A 21,842-nucleotide genomic window follows, 5' to 3' on the forward strand; every position below is an offset into this window, starting at 1 on the left:
ACTATTTACGTAATGCATTAAAAACAATGTATTAATTCTTTCCAACAATAACAGTTTGATAACTTTAAATTTATAAAAAAATGTTTTCCACTTCATCTTTTTTTTAATTAGATAAGTGATCAGTGGTTAATTCTGTACTAGACATCCAACTGGACTGGATCATTAAAATTTAAACAACTGAATCTAGTTTAGGAGGAAAAAGAAAAAATATAGATAATATACAAAAAATAAAAATGTATTGAATGCAACAGTGTATTTGCTAGTGTCACGGGTTATATGGTTCCAAACATTTAGTCACCTATACACATACCATCTTTAGTTTATTTATTATTTCTTGCTTTAAAAGATCATATTTTTCATTAAATTAGTTAGCAATTTTGACAATATGGTATCAGCATGCCAAAAATCTATTCACAGACACCATTATACTAAAATATTACCAGAAAAGTAAAATAAAAACAATAATCGAGATACGATTTCATAAATGAAAGTGAATACTTAAAAAAAGTGCATTTGTATTACAGAATGTTGAGTAAATCCCATTTCAAGGGAATGATAATATACAAATTACATAAAGTAGTAGTATTTTTCAGAACTGTTTTATTTCTACTTCAGAAAACTTACGTATATAAGAAATTTAAAACTAATATCTGATCAAATAAATTTCACTACTATACAAAAAAGGATTCATCGAGACACAAAAGCATTCTGAATAAATGTTTGCCAGCATAATGCTACAGGTTTATAAAATTTAAACTTAATTCTAACACAAGGAATGGAAACTTATTCAAGAATACAAAGCTCTAAAAAAAAGATGTATACTGATTGTTAAAGAATATGTTTGTTATAAATATACCTAAGTCAACCATGACTTTTATGGTGTGTTTTCATAAAACAAAACGGTCTACATAGTAATTCATAAATATGTTTTTCTACATTAACAATATGACAATAAACCAGGAACTTAAATCGTACTTAAAGAACGACTGATTTTGAACACAGTATTTCTTGATTTATTTGTCATTAAGAACACCAATAAAGATTTTTATTTACTGTAATTATTGAAATATGGTACACATTTTAAATGTGGATTGTCCAAAAAGCAAGTTTTGCTGCAAATCGCCAGTTGCCATTTTTTTACCTGACCCGTGTTTGAAAGACAAAGAGTCTTTACATTGAATTTTTTTATGTTTAAGGTTGTTATAAATTAAATCAAACCTTTCTGTTCAATAAATGAAATCACATGGTTGTTATAAATTTGTAGTTGATCAAATGGCTTAGTAAATGATAAATCAGGTCGATAATATATTTTCTTTAATATTACAAATATACAGAGTAGCAGAATTCACTGATGGATTAGTGAAGTATAATGTGATGAATGAAAGAATGGGTTATAAGATGGGTTTTGATTTTAATGAAGGATAAGAGAAAATACATTATATGATGAAGATCAGCTGCTCATGTGTGTGTGTGTATGTAAAATAATATCCGGTCATATAATTTTTTTCAATAAAGAAATTTTATGTAAATTACAATTTCTACACTTTCCGTAGAGTTACTTGAAATTTCATGATTATGCTGCATGAAATTATCATATACCATTTGAATTATTAAAACATTTATCGCTGATCACCGAGTTACCAGGCAACTCACAAAGACAAACACATGAACAAGTACCTGGCTGGTGTTTTGACATTTTCAACATGTTACCAGAAATGAAATGACAGGTAATGAGATAAGGTGTCTCATGTTATACCTGAATCAACATTATAATGCTTACAATGGAAGTAACCATCTTTATGACAAAAACAAGAATTAACATATGTTCTCAATAACGATCATTGAGCTCTACATTCCATGACAAATAATATGTAACAGAATTGCTCCTTGATAATGGTTCGCTAAACTTGGAATAAATTATGCAAGATCTAATAACATCATACAGATGTAAGGAACTGTTTCACTCTTTCCCACCAACACTGCTTTGGCACTTAACAATTACTTCCTGTAACTATACTTTAAGAAAAACTTTTTCCTCTGAGAAATCAAAGGGGCCAGTGTTTAGATTATGCTAATAAAATAAAAAATAAAGTAAAAAAATAGTACAGACAGCTGATTTCTATAATTTGTATACAAAAGCTTATTCTGAACTTTAATATGTGTTTCATTAACAGTGGAGACTATTTTAAAAATAGTTAAAAGATTTTAGAATTTGATAAAAATATAAAGTTTTAAATACGATTTGTCTTTTACAACAGATTAAAAAAAAACTTGCTTTCTGAACAATTCTTTTATTATACTGGAAATGTAAATGCCAAGAAAAATTTTAAACATTAAAACTATTTTAATGAATAATATATATTTTACAGACAAGAACATGAAAATAAAACTTACAAATATGAACAACAAATACCTTTACTGAATTAAAGATTTTACAAAAAGCAAACTGAAAAACATTGCAACTTCATATCTTTGGCAAAAATTATATACATCACATTCATAAATCTTTTGAAATTTGAAAAATATACAACATTAATATTTCTTAAAATCATATGTATGTAACATAAATTAATAACAAACAATTCTTGATAAAAATACATTAATAAGAAATAAAACAATATTTAAATATACAACAAAATATAAATACACAATATATGTGAATATTTCATATACCATTATTTTAAAGTATGCATAAATATAATATACAACTCCATATATATATATATATAAATATTATTTTTTATTAAGTAAATGGCATTTTATTAACAATTAAAAATACACACACATACAAAAAAGATATATTTTTATAAAGAGCTAACAATATTATTTTGATTTTATTGAAAAAATAGCAAAGCGAATGATATAAAATAGTATATGCCATTTCTATATGGAAGATCTGTAATATTAATTCATATTAACACTATTTTCCTATTTTTAAAAATATATAAAATATTAATAGAAATATCACTTTTTCATATTTTTATAAACATACTTTAATGACAATTTTATTTTAATTACACATAAATGTTCTGTTACTAAGGTACAAACAGAATTGAGAGTGCATATGATGCTTTACATCTTACCTCTTTTTCGGAATCTTTAATTAACTGTAAAAGTTTACAAGTTATAGCATCTAACGCCACATGATTTCGAATTTCTTGTGGTGAATTACTGTAAATCAGACCTAAAACATGAAAAAGGATACACAGAATACTATTATAACGTTTAACGAAATATAACATTGCTATATTTACATCCTCCTTGTTTGTAACCAGAAAACTGAAGTATCTAAACATTTGGTGAATTGAATATTATCAAAGGTCCTAGAGCGCTAACAAATATTATAAGATTATAATAGACAAAAAAAGAAATCTGATAAGAAATATCAACGTAGTTTATTATTTAGAATCTTCATTTGATGAGTAAGATTGCTTTCGTCTATATCTTATAATTCAATTTACAAATAAAATAAAAAAAAAAAAAGAATAAGTAAAACATATAAAAATACTACATATATAACACAATGATAAAAATTTTGAAATTAAATACCACAAACAAGAGAAGGACTTAAAACTTAAGATTTAAAAAAAAAAAATTAAGATCAAGCCTAATTTACTGCTGAGCATATAAATTGATATGGTAAACAATAGTGTCATTATAGTTAATTATATGATCAGCAAAAAGCTGGCCAGTAAGGTCTTCATAATTCCACTGTTCATAATTCTTCATAATTCTACAGTGAAGAGTAGCTATAAAAAATGAATAACTTTTGATAATTTAAACAAGAAATTTTATGAATAACAGTGTTTTATGTTAATAACTTTATCTTGCATTTCTGAATAATAAGTAAATATACCTTATACAGGGCGTTTCATAATGTTCTTCGGAGATTCGAAAATTCATTAACAAAAAACTATTTCACTCATAAGAATAAAACTTGAAGTACTTGAAGTACTGTATGAAACAGTACTTCAAATAGTTTTTTCCACATATACTAGGCAGTTAGTAAACCATTTGCTCGCTAGGCGTCGACAGTAGAGAAAATGGCTGCCATGGGAAGCGAGAAGTCATTTTGTGTGTTAGAATTTCACTTGTCAAAGTCAGTAATTTCTGTGCAACGTGCGCTTTGGTTGAAATTTCATAAGGAGCCACCAAGTGACAATTCAATTCTTGCATGGTATAAACAATTCAGTGAAACCTGTTGCTTGTGCAAGCGAAAATCAACTGGTGGTTCATCAACCTCAGAAGTCAATGTCGAACGTGTGTGTGCAACTTTAATTCGCAGCCCGTCAAAATTGACTGCAGCTGCAGGCAGAGAATTAGGAATTTTGAAAACAACAGTGTGGAGAGTTCTCCGTAAACGTTTATTATGGAAACCGTACCATCTTCAATTAATCCAGCGTCTTTCTGATGGAGATAAAACACGTGGGCTCGATTTTTGTTTACAGTTACAGGAAAAGATGTTAGATGAAGGTTTTCTAAACAAGATAATTTTCAGCGATGAAGCTACTTTCCGTATTAGCGGCAAAGTAAACTGTCATAATGTGCGAGTTTGGGGAACTGAAAACCCACACGCTTATGTGGACACATTCGGGATTCTCCGAAAGTAAATGTTTTTTGTGCGATCTCTTGTGAGGCAATATATGGGCAGTTTTTTTTATGGAAACGACATTACCTGCATGATATACCTGGATATGTTACAATTATGGCTTATGCCTCAGCTACTCAACGACTTCATTTTCCAGCAAGATGGTTGTCCTGCCCATTTTCATAACGAGGTTCGACAGTACCTTAACACAACATTACCTCGGCGCTGGATAGGACGTGCGTCTGAAGAAGACCAACACATTATGCTGTGGCCACCAAGATCACCAGACCTCACGTCATGTGATTTCTTTCTCTGGGGTTACGTGAAAGATAAGGTGTTTATCACACCAATGCCGCACGATATCGCTGAGCTAAAGGATCGCATAATCAATGCAATTAACTCAATCAATGAAATTGAAAATGACATGTTAGAACGAGTTTGGCAAGAGCTAGACTTTCGTGTTGATGTGTGCCGTGTCACCAGAGGAGCACATATTGAACATTTATAGATTTTAACAAAAACTATTTGAGTCCCTGCATAACCTTGTAGAACTTTCATTTAGGTAAGTGAAATACTTTTTTTGTACTGAATTTTTGTAACTCCTAAGAATATTATGAAACGCCCTGTATTTAATCCTATAGTAATATCAATTACACCAGTTTAATTGTTGCTTTCTTGTCAGATCCTATAGGTGATTTAAAAAATTTCTCCCTGAAGAGGTTTAAGATTGTCTAACCAACAGATCAAATATTTGCCTACGTGATAAATATGAGGTTTTCTATCTTTACTGTATTAGATCTATAAGATTTTTTTTAAAGAACCATATGCTTGGAGATTCTTAGGAATTGATTACACAATCAAATTTAATTTCTACATAATCTTGTTGAAAATTTTTCAACAGCAAAACCACTCAGAAAACAACTGAATTGGATTTATTAACTGCAGTACAAGGTGCATAAAAATTAGATAAAATAACTAATTACAACACAAAACTAAAACTTGAACTACTTATCCTCAAATCTGAAACTTAAAATTAGTGCTTACTTAAAAGTGCTTATCTAAAAAAACAAAAATTTTTATTTTTTACATCTGTAGCAGTCAGCATGAAATTAAAAATATCAAACACTTATTCTTATAACCCTTAAATAGGTGCCAATATCAAAAAGTCAAAACTTCAAGAATAGAATAAGTGTAATTTTAATTTCACTGGTGCAGATATTTATGTCAGTTTTATTGATTTTTTTTTAAAGTTTATTATATTTAAACTTTTATTTTCATTTATTTAAATGGTTAGATGATCTATAAAGCCATGTAAAAAAAGTCAGTTGCACGAAATACAAAAGCGGAAAACATGTAGTAGCTTCATAAAAACTAAAAAAATGGAGAGAAATAATGAAAAGAGACTGTTACTGAGTATTAAACTAAGACTCTCTAAAACTACTGAAATGACAACAGACTATACAGAGTGATTCAGGAGTATAGGGCAATACTTTGACAACTCATTCTACAGGCTAAAAATAAGGAAAAAGTTCATATAAACATATGTCCGAAAATGCTTCGTTAGTGAGTTATACAGAGTGAAAGATTTCGCCCGAGTTTCAGTTCGTCCGGGTAAATTAACGCTTTCCGAAATTCTGGGAAGGCCAATTAAGGGGCAAATTCAATGTTTCTTATGGTTTTTGAGCTTGGAAATTGAAAAAAAATAGGTCCTAGAACTGTATCTCTCTTAGTTTCTACGATATCCCATGTAAAACGCCAAAAATTGGGTCAAAAACAATTTTTTTTACGTTTGACGTACAATAACGTTGTTAAATTGGCAATAAATCATACATTTTTTAAACATAAATTGTAGAGAATTAAATTATAAGAAGATTGATGTAAATAATGTCAACAGAAAACAAATCAAATTTTAAATATGTCAACTTTTATTAACAACAAAACAGATTAATTTTTAACAGATTGAAAAAACTTTTTCGTTATGTACAGTAGAAAATAACTGGAGGAAGAAAGAATACTTACTGTTTTTTATGATAATGATAAAATGCTGCTTACAAGTAGTATTTCATGTGGTTTAATAACTTTCAAAAATGCCACCGTTGTGTTCAATGCACTTTTCAATGCGTTGTACTAGATTTTGTGTTGCGAGTCCAATGGTATCTTTGCGTTCCTTGATTATAGCTGCAGTGTTGAGAATGCAAGCAATCAGTTCATCGCATGTGTCTACTTTTTGCTTGTAAACCTTATTTTTCAACCATCCCCACAAACAATAATCCAACGGAGTGAGGTCTGGGGATCTCGGTGGCCAATTAACCGGCCCTCCACGTCCTATCCAATTACCAGCAAACTTTTCATCAAGACATACTTCAATAATGTAATGTGTAGGAGCTCCATCAAGTTGAAATACATTTCAATTCGTTTTGCTAAGAGGATATTTTCCAGCAACATAATAAATTCATTACGCAAAAATTCCAGATAATTTCTCCCTGTGACACGATGTTGTAGTACGAAAGGACCAGTTAATTGGTTATCTAAGATACCACACCAAACATTCACTGAAAATCGTTGCTGGAAATTTTTTTCCAATGTAGCATGTGGGTTTTGCGCATTCCGTGTGTTGTTTATTCCATTACGAGTGAAAGTAGCTTCATCCGAAAATAGTATAAATGGAATTAAATATTGATTCCTATTAACCCATTGACAAAACTGGAGCCGGCTGGTGTAGTCACCAGGCTGGAGATGTTGCACTTTCTGAATATAAAAAAGATGTATTATTTAATGTCCTCCATTCTCTACTTTGTGAAATATTGAACCGTGTTGCAATTAATCGTGTGCTCGTTGCCAGACTACGTTGAACCATCTGCAGAATGTTTTCACCTTCATCAGCATGATTTGCTTGTCGCTCAGATGAAATATGAGCGCCGCTGGAAAGTGTACAATTCTCACGAAGATTATTAAAAATTCTAATTAATATTTTACGATTTGGTACAACACGACCAGGATACCTATGTCGATATTCTGTAACTGCTGCCGCAGCACTTCCATTGCAAAATCCATAGATGAAAATCATGTCGGCATATTCAGCATTAGTGAAGATACGTGGCATTTTTCAAAACAAAACTAAACAGAATTTCACTTTCAGCAGACTTGATTTTTATGCACTGTAAAATGAATACAAAATTACACTTCTTAACAGTTTTCTGAAATTTTTATGATAAGATTTTGACGTAATACTGCAAACACCTGATTGATCAGGGAAAGGATTTAACACATTTCAACAATTAACTGACAACAATGAGTAATATTAAACTAATTGTGATTAAAAATCGGTGTTGCCAACATGTTTTCTGTAGGTCTAAAATTATTGTACTTGCTAGACACATCTGTTTTCTTTTTTTGTAACACTTTCTTCTAAGTTTTCATCGGTTTTGTTGTTAATAAGAGTCAACATGTTTAAAATTGTATTTGTTTTCTGTTGACATTATTTACATCAATGTTCTTATAATTAAATTCTCTACAATTTATGTTTAAAAAATGTATGATTTATTGCCTATTTAACAAGTTTATTGTACCTTAAACGTAAAAAAATGTGTTTTTTGACCCTATTTTTGGTGTTTTACATGGGGTATTTAACTAAGAGAGATACAGTTCTGGGACCTATTTTTTTCGATTTCCCACCTCAAAAACCATAAGAAACAATTGAATTTGCTCCTTAATTGACCTTCCCAGAATTTCAGAAAGCGTTAATTTACCCGGAGAAACTGAAACTCGGGCGAAATCTTTCATCCTGTATAACTCGCTAACGAAGCGTTTTCAGACATATGTTTATATGAACCTTTTTCTTATTTTTAGCCTGTAGAATGACTTGTCAAAGTATTGCCTTAACCTCCTGAATCACCCTGTATATCATTAACTAAAACAATGAGAAAAATTTGATAATAAAAAAATCTCAAATTCACTACACAGAATGTCATTTTTCATTAAGAAATCTTTGCACTTAAATTATCTGAAAAGATAATCACAAGAAGACAATCAAAGAATCTTTTTCAAGATGTGAAGATAATTATTGAAAATTGTCCATTTGATAATGAAACAGGCATAAAAACAAAGTTTTTATTTGAGAACTAACTCATTTTTTTGGCCTGTTAAAAATATTATTTAAATAAAATTTGATATATAAAGTGGTATAAAGTTGTCACTGAAAACTAACGATACCATATTATTAAAAATTAAAAAAAGAATTTAACTAAGTAATGTTTTCCAATTGCACACAAACTGATAAACAGGAGTTTGTTTTCAATTTTAATAATAAACAAAGAAAAAACTATGCTAACTAGTTGTGAAATAAATTTGAAAACAGAGAAAAAAATAGTAAAAAAAATATCCAAAACTAGATGATTATTTTGACTGTTAAGCCACCATCATCAATATATACTGAGGAATTAATAAGAAATGCCTTTATACTGCTTCTTTAGCAAGCAGGAAGCATACCAACCGATATGCTCACAATTTTCTTGTTTTTGTTTTTGAGGTTCATGCTACCTTTGACTTTCTTGAAACTTTTATCTTACCCAACTGTACATAAAAGATAGCCTTCAGATCTTGGTAGACCATCAGAAGTTTTAATGGTTTAAAGTGTTTTTAAACCAACATTTTGCTTTTAACTGGAGTTTTATAGAAATTAATACATCATTTTTAGTCAAAAATTACTTTTGTTTTATAAACATAGGTAGAAATAACTGTTTTTTTTAGTATTTCGTAAGAACTTTTTATTTAGTTATTAATTATTATTTTATTATCAATTTTTCTTTTGTTTGATTAAATTATAAAGGTATTTTTATTAATTCCTCAGTATATATTGATGATTGCTTAACAGTCAAAATAGTCATCTAGTTTTGGATATTTTTTTTAAATAACCGATTAAAAATCACCATTAAAAATGTGTGTTTAAAATTCTTATAACACCAAAATCCTTCTTTTTAAGAATCAATTGCCTTTTTTTATTTTTAGTTTACTATTAAAAAATAAATTAAACAAAATTTAAAGCAGTTTAATAAGGTGTTTAGAAACATAATTAAGAATTTACATAATATTTTAGCACTGCAGTGTGGGACAAAAGGAAAATATTAAAAAAATAGATTCACCAATCCCAGAGACTGGTATTTCTGTTAGCATTATCAAATTCATGTTTCGATAAAGGTGTTAAAATATAAGAAGTCTGGTAAAAGTAGTATACATCAAACTCTAATTGTTCACTGAATATTTTTCAACCAAAAACATAAATTTTCAGAAACCAAAAAAATGTCTTCTAAGTGAACTACTTAATTGATGTGACATCCCATCTCAATAATCTAACACATTTCATAATACTTGATTTCTACTTTTTTGAATCACATAATAAAAAAAATCCTTTAAATTGCTTGACTACGCATGAAGCAATAAAAAATCTATATTTATTTGAATAATAACTGGCTAAGTGACATTCATACAGGCTGGTTGCATGCACTCTTGAGTTTAATAATTAATAGTGTTATCTGATTAGATTAATATAGTTCAACTTGAAATTAGAGACGTTTAAGTTAATTTGACATTTTACTGCCCAATTGTAAATTGACCTACAGGCTGTAATGAAACACTAAAATCTGAGAATATGTGACAAAATAGTTCTTTTAAATTATTAACAGACATGATATTATATGAATTTTAAGTGGAGTATAAATGAATACAATAGTTTTTTATTTAAAATACCTATGATAATGAGGTTCAAGCTACTGATTACCAACAGCAAACAAGCAAAGCAAAATTTTAATAACATAATTTTTGTGGGTGTTTTAAGAATTTTAAAATCTGGTTTAAAGTAATAATTTTTTATTTATTCTACTGCATGATACAAAAAAGAAAACAAAAACAATTTAAATTTCCAACTACCTGCTTTAATTACATTCCAATGTGCATCAGCTTTTATAGAATATGGTAATAGATTTAAAGTTTAATAAAAAAAAAGGAAGGAAAACTGTTACGTCTATGACTTTACACAAATCTAAAAAACTTCCAAAAATAATGACTACATTTCCTCTAAATATGTTCATTAAATATCAATTCTAATTAAATTCCTTTCCAATAAAATGTTCACAAGAACATATTTTTATAGTGTGTTGTTATATGGTTATGAACCTTTTCTTTCAATTATTAGACAGCTTCTGATGGTTCCAAATTTTTTTTTTTGCGTAATGTGACTTTGTGCCATTTTGTAAAGTAAGTATAAAAACTTATAAAAAATCCATGGACTTTTTCTGCTCAATGTAAAAACTGAAGGTGTGAAGATGAGAAGATGTGATGTTTTTGGATCAAAACAGAAATAGTCAAAAAAGATATAAATTGTAGAATTATGAAGGGAAGAAACATGACAGAGCTTTAAATTCACTGTTCTGATCTAAATAAATGTGGAAGAGCACAAAGGATCAAATCACTAAGGTTACACAATGTAGTATAATGGTATATGTGTTTGAAGTGAAGGAACTAAGTGAAAAAAATTCTTTTTTTAACTGTAGAAATATATTTCCTGAATTATAGTAGCCAGATTTCTTGTGAACACATTAAAAATGAGGATGTTGGAGAAAGAATGAATATGGGACACAATCGAGGATGAAATTAAGAAGAAATGGTTAAAATGGGTTGGATAAGAGAGGATCAATGGGCCATTATATTAAAGAAATAGGTAGGTATTTTGTAGAAAACTAATTCAGGGAAATGAAGTTCACCAAAGTGGAGTTTGTGAAGCAATGGGCAGATAAGGACATGAGGGGGTCTGTACAGTAAATAGAAAATGTATGGTGCTAAGGATTATAGTAAATGACAAATATAGCCAATAAGCCACAAAAAAAAAACAAAAAAAAAAAACCAACACTCCAAAGTAGGATTTAAACATTCTTTTATAATATTGTGTATTAATTGGCTTTTTTTTTTTAAAAAAAGAAGTGATTTGATATGATACAAGAGGTAAAAGAACCTTTTTTAATTTGTTGAAAAATGTATAGCAATATCAATAATTTTTAAATAATGGTAACTAGTTAATAAAAATAAAATGAAATTTTTATTTCATAAAAGTTTATCTTTATTTCTTTTAAGTTAACCAGTATTGCAACTTGCTGATTTAACAAGTAATTTTTTAAGTTTTTTTATAAGAGTTCACTCTGTGAACGGCAACTTCTTGGAACAGAAAGTGCAAAATAAATTAAAAGTGAGAGTTTACCAGAGAACATTTTTATTAATTATTTATGTTTTTAAAGTAAACAGTTTTCATAATTCTTGAAAATGATCTTAATGTACAGCATAATTCTACAATTTTGAAATAACTCAGGCTAGTTCTGTAAAATTATTATTTATAATACTTTTTTTGAATTCACATAATGTTCAGAACTTCTTAGAAAAATCATACAAGTAGTAAGTTACTTGACAAATTAAAAAAAAAAAAAAATTACATACCAACAAAAAGAGCAGAATTACCCCTTATCTCTGACCAAACACTTTTACTATAAGGTAGAGCAGTCATAATCATTGTTGGCACAAGATCAGGCATTTCTTCAACCTGTAGAAAAAAATCAACAATTACTTTACAATGCAATCAGCATTTTCAGTCTATTCAACAAGATATTATATAATAGTGTCCTTTTATTAAATTAAACTATTCTATTAATTATCCAAAACACTTTTCTACTCCAAATGCTAAATACTATATCAAAGCAGAATACATTGACAATCCCATAAAAGATATTCCGTAACTAATTACATTTGCCTCCTCTATGAATCATGAGACCTTGCCGTTGGTGAGGGGGCTTGAGTGCTCAGGGATACAGAGTAGCTGGACCAAAGGTGCAACCATATCGGAGAGGTATCTGTTGAGAGCCAGACTAAGGAATGATTCCTGAAAGAGGGCAGCAGCTCTATCAGTAGTTGTTAGGGGCGTGAGTCAGGACGACTTAAACGGCCGTATCAACATCACTCAGTTCTCTGAGTACTGCGCAGCTGAAAGCAATGGAAAACTACAGCTGCTTTTTTTTTCCAAGAAAATGTGGCTCTCTGCATTTTCACATAGCAATAATGGAGGCGCCTTCCTTGGTAAAATATTCCGGAGGTAAAATAGTCCCCCGTTCGGATCTCCGGGTGGGGACTACTAAGGAAGGGGTCACCAGAAAATTAAAAAATAACATTCTACGAGTCGGAGCGTGGAATGTTAGAAGCTTAAAAAAGGTTGGTAGGCTAGAAAATTTAAAAAGGGAAATGGGTAGGACAAATGTGGATATAGTAGGAATTAGTGAGGTTCGGTGGGAAGAGGAAGGCGACTTTTGGTCAGGTGATTTTAGAGTAATTAACTCAGCGTCAAATAATGGGCAGGCAGGAGTAGGTTTCGTGATGAACAAGAAGATAGGGAGGAGAGTGGAGTATTTCAAAACGCATAGCGATAGAATCATTGTAATAAGGATAAAATCAAAACCTAAACCGACAACGATTGTTAACGTCTATATGCCTACAAGCGCCCATGATGATGATGAGGTAGAGTGTGTATACGAAGAGATTGATGAAGCAATTAAACACGTAAAAGGAGATGAAAATTTAATAATAGTTGGAGATTGGAATGCAAGCATTGGAGAAGGCAAGGAAGGAAATATAGTGGGTAAATACGGGCTGGGCAAAAGGAATGAAAGAGGGGACCGACTTATAGAGTTTTGCACGAAGTATAATTTAGTAATTGCCAACACCCAATTTAAAAATCATAATAGAAGAATATACACTTGGAAAAAGCCAGGGGATACTGCAAGGTATCAGATAGATTATGGTTAAGCAAAGATTTAGAAATCAACTCGTTGACTGCAAAACTTACCCTGGAGCAGACATTGATAGCGACCATAATTTGGTGATAATGAAATGTAGATTGGGGTTTAAAAACCTGAAGAAAAGGTGTCAGATGAATCGGTGGAATTTAGAGAAGCTTGAGGAAGAGGAGGTAAAGAAGATTTTTGAGGAGGACATCGCAAGAGGTCTGAGTAAAAAAGATAAGGTAGAAAATGTAGAAGAAGAATGGGAGAATGTTAAAAAGGAAATTCTTAAATCAGCAGAAGCAAACTTAGGCGGAATAAAGAGAACTGGTAGAAAACCTTGGGTTTCAGACGATATATTGCAGCTGATGGATGAACGTAGAAAATATAAGAATGCTAGTGATGAAGAAAGTAAAAGGAACTATCGGCAATTAAGAAATGCTATAAACAGGAAGTGCAAACTGGTGAAAGAAGAGTGGATTAAAGAAAAGTGTTCAGAAGTGGAAAGAGAAATGAACATTGGTAAAATAGACGGAGCATACAGGAAAGTTAAGGAAAATTTTGGGGTACATAAATTAAAATGTAATAATGTGTTAAACAAAGATGGTACACCAATATATAATACGAAAGGTAAAGTCGATAGATGGGTGGAATATATTGAAGAGTTATACGGAGGAAATGAATTAGAAAATGGTGTTATAGAGGAAGAAGAGGAAGTTGAGGAGGATGAAATGGGAGAAACAATACTGAGATCTGAATTTAAGAGAGCATTAAAAGATTTAAATGGCAGAAAGGCTCCTGGAATAGACGGAATACCTGTAGAATTACTGCGCAGTGCAGGTAAGGAAGCGATTGATAGATTATACAAACTGGTGCGTAATATTTATGAAAAAGGGGAATTTCCGTCAGACTTCAAAAAAAGTGTTATAGTAATGATACCAAAGAAAGCAGGGGCAGATAAATGTAAAGAATACAGAACAATTAGTTTAACTAGTCATGCATCAAAAATCTTAACTAGAATTCTATACAGAAGAATTGAGAGGAGAGTGGAGGAAGTGTTAGGAGAAGACCAATTTGGTTTCAGGAAAAGTATAGGGACAAGGGAAGCAATTTTAGGCCTCAGATTAATAGTAGAAGGAAGATTAAAGAAAAACAAACCAACATACTTGGCGTTTATAGACCTAGAAAAGGCATTCGATAACGTAGACTGGAATAAAATGTTCAGCATTTTAAAAAAATTAGGGTTCAAATACAGAGATAGAAGAACAATTGCTAACATGTACAGGAACCAAACAGCAACAGTAGCAATTGAAGAACATAAGAAAGAAGCCATAATAAGAAAGGGAGTCCGACAAGGATGTTCTCTATCTCCGTTACTTTTTAATCTTTACATGGAACTAGCAGTTAATGATGTTAAAGAACAATTTAGATTCGGAGTAACAGTACAAGGTGAAAAGATAAAGATGCTACGATTTGCTGATGATATAGTAATTCTAGCCGAGAATAAAAAGGATTTAGAAGAAACAATGAACGGCATAGATGAAGTCCTACGCAAGAACTATCGCATGAAAATAAACAAGAACAAAACAAAAGTAATGAAATGTAGTAGAAATAACAAAGATGGACCACTGAATGTGAAAATAGGAGGAGAAAAGATTATGGAGGTAGAAGAATTTTGTTATTTGGGAAGTAGAATTACTAAAGATGGACGAAGCACGAGCGATATAAAATGCCGAATAGCACAAGCTAAACGAGCCTTCAGTAAGAAATATAAGTTGTTTACATCAAAAATTAATTTAAATGTCAGGAAAAGATTTTTGAAAGTGTATGTTTGGAGTGTCGCTTTATATGGAAGTGAAACTTGGACAATCGGAGTATCTGAGAAGAAAAGATTAGAAGCTTTTGAAATGTGGTGCTATAGGAGAATGTTAAAAATCAGATGGGTGGATAAAGTGACAAATGAGGAGGTATTGCGGCAAATAGATGAAGAAAGAAGCATTTGGAAAAATATAGTTAAAAGAAGAGACAGACTTATAGGCCACATACTAAGGCACCCTGGAATAGTCGCTTTAATTTTGGAAGGACAGGTAGAAGGGAAAAATTGTGTAGGCAGGCCACGTTTGGAATATGTAAAACAAATTGTTAGGGATGTAGGATGTAGAGGGTATACTGAAATGAAACGACTAGCACTAAATAGGGAATCTTGGAGAGCTGCATCAAACCAGTCAAATGACTGAAGACAAAAACAACAAGTAGAAAGATTACTAACTAAAATAATGACCTAAGGTTTGAAGTTGTATCATTAATCGGAACAGTATGGAAAGAATTCATCTCAATGGTGAATATTGATAAACAAAATACAATCGATCAAAGACAGAACAAATATGATTGTGATCTAAAATCTTGTACTTTTGGGTTAGAAACCTTAACATGTTATATAAAAATGAAAACCGAACAAGCCAACAAATAAACAGGATAAGGTATCACAAATTTCAAAATTTGACTAGAAAATTTGAAAGGGGACATAATAACCTCAAGCAACATTTTAATCTTTAAAGATGTATAATGTCATATGATGTGGTCAAATAAGAGTCTGAGATAGTAATGATTTTCACCTATAAATTTGTTTTGGGGGGTATAAAAATTACCCAAAATATGGTAAAATCAAAGAAAGATCATTATTACATTAAAAAAATTGCTATATATGAAATGCTACAAAAAAAATTTAAAAATCAAGAAAAAACGCAGTCATGAACAGACTCATCTGCCATTACAAAGACTAGCAGAAAAGCACAAATACAATAACTGACAAAAATGCACAATGCGTATAAATTATATGTCTGAAAAGAAAACTTCACATGACAACATTTAATTATGTAACTTAACGTGCAATGACATACAATATACAAAAAAAGAGATCATTTGGCATCAATAGGGTTATCTGTCACTGTAGATGATTGGTGCCAAGCTGAAGATTGACTGGGAAAATAAATGATTCCATTTGATTACAGCACTGTGACTGTTAATTCAACAGTAGAAAACATCGTGCCTACATCACACCTCTGCAGCTAGGTCCTTCAAGCGCGTTGCGTCTCGGAATGGGATTATTTGATGTCCAAAATTGATTATCTCTTATGTAAAAATATTTTTTTTTGATGGTGAAAACTGATATAACAAAAGTTAAATGATATTAATGAATCAGGATTTTCCGCTAATGATCGGTACATTTCAGTGCCTACTTTTTGGTTATAGTTCATTATTTTATGAAGAAAAACATCACATACATAAATAAGTAAAATTTTTTTTAAAACACCACTCTTAAATTACATGCACTAAAAGGTAAAAAATAATTTTAGGACGGTATCTCAGAATGGATTTAACAACAAGGTTTGATGGTGATATGTAAGATTATGTAAAAGTCATAGCTTTAAATTAAAAATTTGATGTTTTTGCCAATTGTTTCATATGTGTGAAGAATGGCCTAAAGAGTGAGGTACTCGAGCATCCCTAAAATTATTTTTTACCTTTTACTGTATTTAATTTAAGAATGGTGTTTTAAATTTTTTTTACATATTTTTTATTTTCTACTTTTTAGTGCATAGTTTTTAAAAAGTTTTTTTTATGTATTTTTATTTTCTACTTTTTAGTCATCATAAGTTTATACTTTACAGCTATGCTAGCGCACAGGTTTGAGTGTATTTAGGAAAAGATCAGATTGGTACGTTTCATGGTGGGTGAGTGCATCAAAATTTAGGGCTAAACGATTTAATTTCCGGGTAATCAAGATCCGGTTGCACAAGAGTGTACCCAATGCATTAAATAGTTAGTGTTCGACCTGCTAATACATACATCATTTGAATCATGGAAATTGGACAAGTGGTTGCCGAGATATTATGGTGGCATGCCATTGGACCCCTTCCCCAATTCCCGAATGGTGCTCTGGAGCATTTGAAAATATCATCCGACGAGTACCACTGGAAGCGGATGGGGTTGAAAAAATTTCTCAGAGGCCTAGGATAGACTGTTTTCGAGATATTTGCAATTTTCATCCAAAAATTTGGATCCAGTTAAAAAGTACTAAATTTTCCCAAAACTTCGATATATATATTACATAAACGGTATATCAATATATAATATTACAAGTATACAGCTGACCACCATGAGACATGTACTAATGAATTGGGATTTTCTGCTAGTGATCGCTTCATTCCGGTGCTAAGTTAAGGGGAACGCACACAGATACATACAAATGCTGTTTAGTAGGGTAAGAGATGAAATAAAATGGAATTTTGAAAAAATAAACTTTCTTTACGTACATTTTTCATTAAAATTAAAACTATAGCTGTGACATTAAGTAATCTGCTGTTGGCTGCTGAAGTTTATTTATTATCTACAACTGTTATATTCTAAATGTTATTTTGTTTTTTCCCAAAAATTGAAGAAAAGAAAAACTGAATTATCAAGTTATAAATAAGATGTATTAAAAATAATAAATATAGAATAAGAAGTAAGAATGCTTAACATATAAAACCATCACATAATAGGTAAAAGCATACCAAAATATCACAATTTTGAGAAGTTATCTCATCAGCGAAAAATTATAACAAAAGTACACTTGAAAAAAATAAGTTAAAATTTAATAAAAAGTTAAAATTTTGTAAAAAACTAAGGTGATGTTGTCATTAACAAAAATTTCCAACTGTAGATACCATTATCTGACATTTAAAAAAGAATAGGACAGGATCAGTACTGAAAATAAAAACAACTAACCAAGTGTTTTGAAAGTGCTGTCATGAAATCTTGATACTGTAAATTTCCATCATCTATAAGATGTCCGGTCAACATACTTGCAACACAGTTAGCGTCTAGAATATAACTCACGCTTCGCAGAGTAAACTTACAAGCCTAAAAAATAAACACACATATTAATAAACTATCAAAATAAGATTATCTCATTCAAAGAGATTCATAAATCAAATAAAACTCAAATGTTGAACTAATATACATCCGTAGTGTATAAAAATATAGAATAATTTACCTATAGTAATTTTTAAAGAATTCAAATGCAGTCAATTGCCTGCTGTCTTTTATTAGAAAATCATTAAAAAATCTCTCATATTCATAAAATTCTTCAACTTTCTGTTGGAGATTCTGCCCAAGAGTTTGTAAAGTTTGCTGTAATTCTTTATTTATTATTATGAAAGAATTTTTTCACAATCATCTCCAACATCATCTATTTTATCATTTAAGAAATAGCAGCGATGCTTCACAGACATTTTCATCGGTGAGTTTGCCACTACAGCAACAAGTTCTATTCTACCCAGCTTTTACAGTTGTCTTTTTGTCATATATTTTGCAAAGTTTTTTTCTATAATTACATCTTTCAAATTTATACTAGGAGCACAATGATAACAGCAGCTGAAGTTTAATTCCAATAAATTAAATATTTTTAAGCTTAAATAAATCCAGTTGGGTCTTTGAAAAGTGATAACATTAACTGTTTGATAACATTATCTGTAATTAAAATAAATGCTGACAACTGTATTTACAAAAACAGTGGGTATTTGCTAATACGCTATATGTAGCATCAGTTTTGCTGAAAAGAATGAGGTACAAAACTTACCGTGATATTCTGTTGAGGGCTTAGCACCTCCTGTTACTAACTGTAACTGGGAGCTATGGAACTATCTCCCATGAGGCTGTTTGAATAATCGCGGGAGTAAAGCCAATTGATGTCCTTCCGTCAGATTGTCAACAACAATATGCTGTGAAAAGGTCAACTGACTGCTCAGCATATTAGAGAAATTGAGGAGGATGGTTTTAATGTATGTCACAGTAGGTGAGATAGGCGTCAGATTGGCATTATACATGTGATCTCTTTCCAGACATGATGGCATTGAAGGTTGCCTCATGGATCTCCCCGAATTGACATGTAACTCAGTTCCTTTTGAGGCATGGTACACGTTTCGAGACAGGCTGGCTCGATTTGGCTTGACTGACGTGGGTCTTAGAGATAAGACCCACATCAATGATGATGCATATCACATGCTGTAGTCTGCTCGAAATACAAGTTAAGGTGTGCAGAGGTGGTTCGAGAGCTTGAGGACATCGGTTTGAGTTTGTATCTGTGGACCAATTGCAAGATTAGGGAGGAATGATGTATCGTTGAAAAATTCTTGAGATTTTTGGTGCTCAAATAAATCACAGGGAGGTACTGTTTAGATTAGTAGACTGAGTGGCTAGGGACCCTTTTGGGTGTTTTTCCATCAGAATAGGCAAATCTTGGAAATTACATTTGGTTGCAGTTCATGACAGGCAAAATTTTAGAAAGTTAGGTCATAATTGTGATGTTAAAATAATTTTTGAGGGTAAAAGATTATGTTTTTATTTACAAGATACACTGATGGGAATGTCTCTCTTGAGGCATTTTCATCAGTGGCATCCTGATAGAGGCCACTTTGATTACTGAAATATGATAATATTCAGGTGTTAAAGTCTTGAAGATGACCTACGGTAAAGCCCATCATGGTTAGGAATGGAGGAGGTGGTGTGGCACCTGGAATCGTCACAAGGCGGAGGTGTCATCCCCTATGGGGTCAGGATGTAATACAAACACAACAAGATAATTGATCCATAGTATTCAGAAAAAATAGAGATAAATAATGTAATATATATTACTATATATAATTATTATTAATATATATTACAATATTAATGTAATAATTACGTCAACAAAATAAACATGAGATCATATTGTTAATAAATAAAATATTATTTCTAAGAATCTGAAATAATAAATAAGACTCTTCACAGGTATCAGTAAAAAACATTTAAAAATAATGCAATATATTATTGTAATAAAGCTATATTTTTGAGGAGGCAGCAGTCCTTCATCTCACCTTGATTTTGTATCTTACAACTAAAAAAAATTTTTAGAACTTTCAAAACATAGCACTGTAAATAAATTCAAGATTTGACATTTATGCAAACAAAATACAGAATGCGATAATAATAAAACAATATAATATCTAAATAAAGAAAAAACAAAGGTATCTATGTCTGTTCCAAAAGCATTCAACTTTACTTTGGAACAAAAGTTAAAAAAAAATTACTGTTGTGTAAATTTCAAAATTTTTCAACTTTTTCTAAAAAAAAAAGTGAAATATTACATATATAGTGCATACATGTAACAAAAAATTTGATTATACAATATCTTAAATCAGTCATGCAACAATACGATATTTTGCATTTTATTTCACTTAATACAGCTTTATAATGGTAGCCTAACGTTAAAGGAAGAATATTATGTATTACGAATTAAAATTCCAGTAAGTAAATTCATTTTATTACCTTAACAACTGCAGGATCAGTTTCACTGAGATGTAATAAAAGACAGACTAGATTTGCTCGTACCTGCTCCTGAAATGCAGGCATTGCTGTACCTCCATACTGAGCTAATTCTCCTAATAAACGTAAAGAGGTCATTCGCAACCACACACTGAGTTCCTAAAAAAAAAAGACCCACTAAAGAATTAAAAATATAAGGCCGCAAAGGACCACTTTAGTCAGAATAATTCAAGTTTTTTTTGCCGATCTTTTGGCCTTAAGTTCTTAGCTTTTACTTTCTCCCAATATTTAATCATTCTTAATGATCTTGCTTTACGATCCTCTTCTGAATAAACCCTTTTTGCATAATTAAAAGTTCATACTTTAAAGTTGGTATTCAGATCATTAATAACAAATATTAATTTTTCGGATTTATTAAGTAAATTTTCAAAAGTCAAATTTAATTCTTGCATGTCTTCTTTAATTTCTTTGATCCATAATGGCAGATTTTTTAAAGACCAAAATTGATAGATAATTTTCTTTGTAATCCTATCCTGCGGTAATCTTAACAAGTGTGGACAGAAAGAAATCGCTTCTTTTTCATAGTATCAATTAAGGATTCCAAGTTTTCGTACAGAGATTTATTAGGCAGTAATCTGTACTGATTTTCATGTTTATATTTTTTTGTTTATGCAGGTTCTAAGAAAATAAAGGTTTAAAAATTAAATTTATTTTTAGGTTCTACAAATATATTTTATTATGCTTATAATTCTTAAACACAATGAGTTATAAAAATGAAATAGTATTCCCAATCAATTCAGATTACATGTGAAAGTAGTTATGTAGTACGAGTCTCACAAAATAAAATCATGTCCTAAAAAGTGTTAATTTTATGAACCACTTGATGGAAAAAATTGAATTTGTACAATATTAAATAGTCACTGTAATGTTCTCATCTGCATTATTTTTTTCAAGAATTTATTTGAAGTCCTGAAGAATTATGAAAAATTACATATAAATAATGCCTTGCTTTTTAATGTTTTTCCATATTTTTTCAGTAGTAAATTAAACATTTTATAACTCTGTTATAAAAATACATTAAAAAAAATTATATG

General features: G+C 30.4%; 1 protein-coding gene across 2 annotated transcripts in view; it reads right to left on the bottom strand.

The window, feature by feature from the left end:
- Positions 1-2,759: 2,759 nt before the first annotated feature.
- c11.1 (maestro heat like repeat family protein c11.1) overlaps positions 2,760-21,842 on the bottom strand; it is a 133,831-nt gene continuing 114,748 nt past the window's right edge. For both annotated transcript variants that reach the window (XM_075355579.1, XM_075355578.1), the window contains exons 27-30: positions 20,752-20,907; positions 18,172-18,306; positions 12,071-12,173; positions 2,760-3,184 (exon numbers count right to left, since the gene is read on the bottom strand). In XM_075355579.1, the coding sequence (XP_075211694.1) occupies positions 3,036-3,184; positions 12,071-12,173; positions 18,172-18,306; positions 20,752-20,907 (543 nt within the window). In that variant the 3' untranslated portion in view covers positions 2,760-3,035. The remainder of the gene's footprint in view (positions 3,185-12,070; positions 12,174-18,171; positions 18,307-20,751; positions 20,908-21,842) is intronic.

Source organism: Lycorma delicatula, chromosome 2 (genome assembly GCF_047948215.1).
Source record: "Lycorma delicatula isolate Av1 chromosome 2, ASM4794821v1, whole genome shotgun sequence".
Taxonomy (NCBI): domain Eukaryota; kingdom Metazoa; phylum Arthropoda; class Insecta; order Hemiptera; family Fulgoridae; genus Lycorma; species Lycorma delicatula.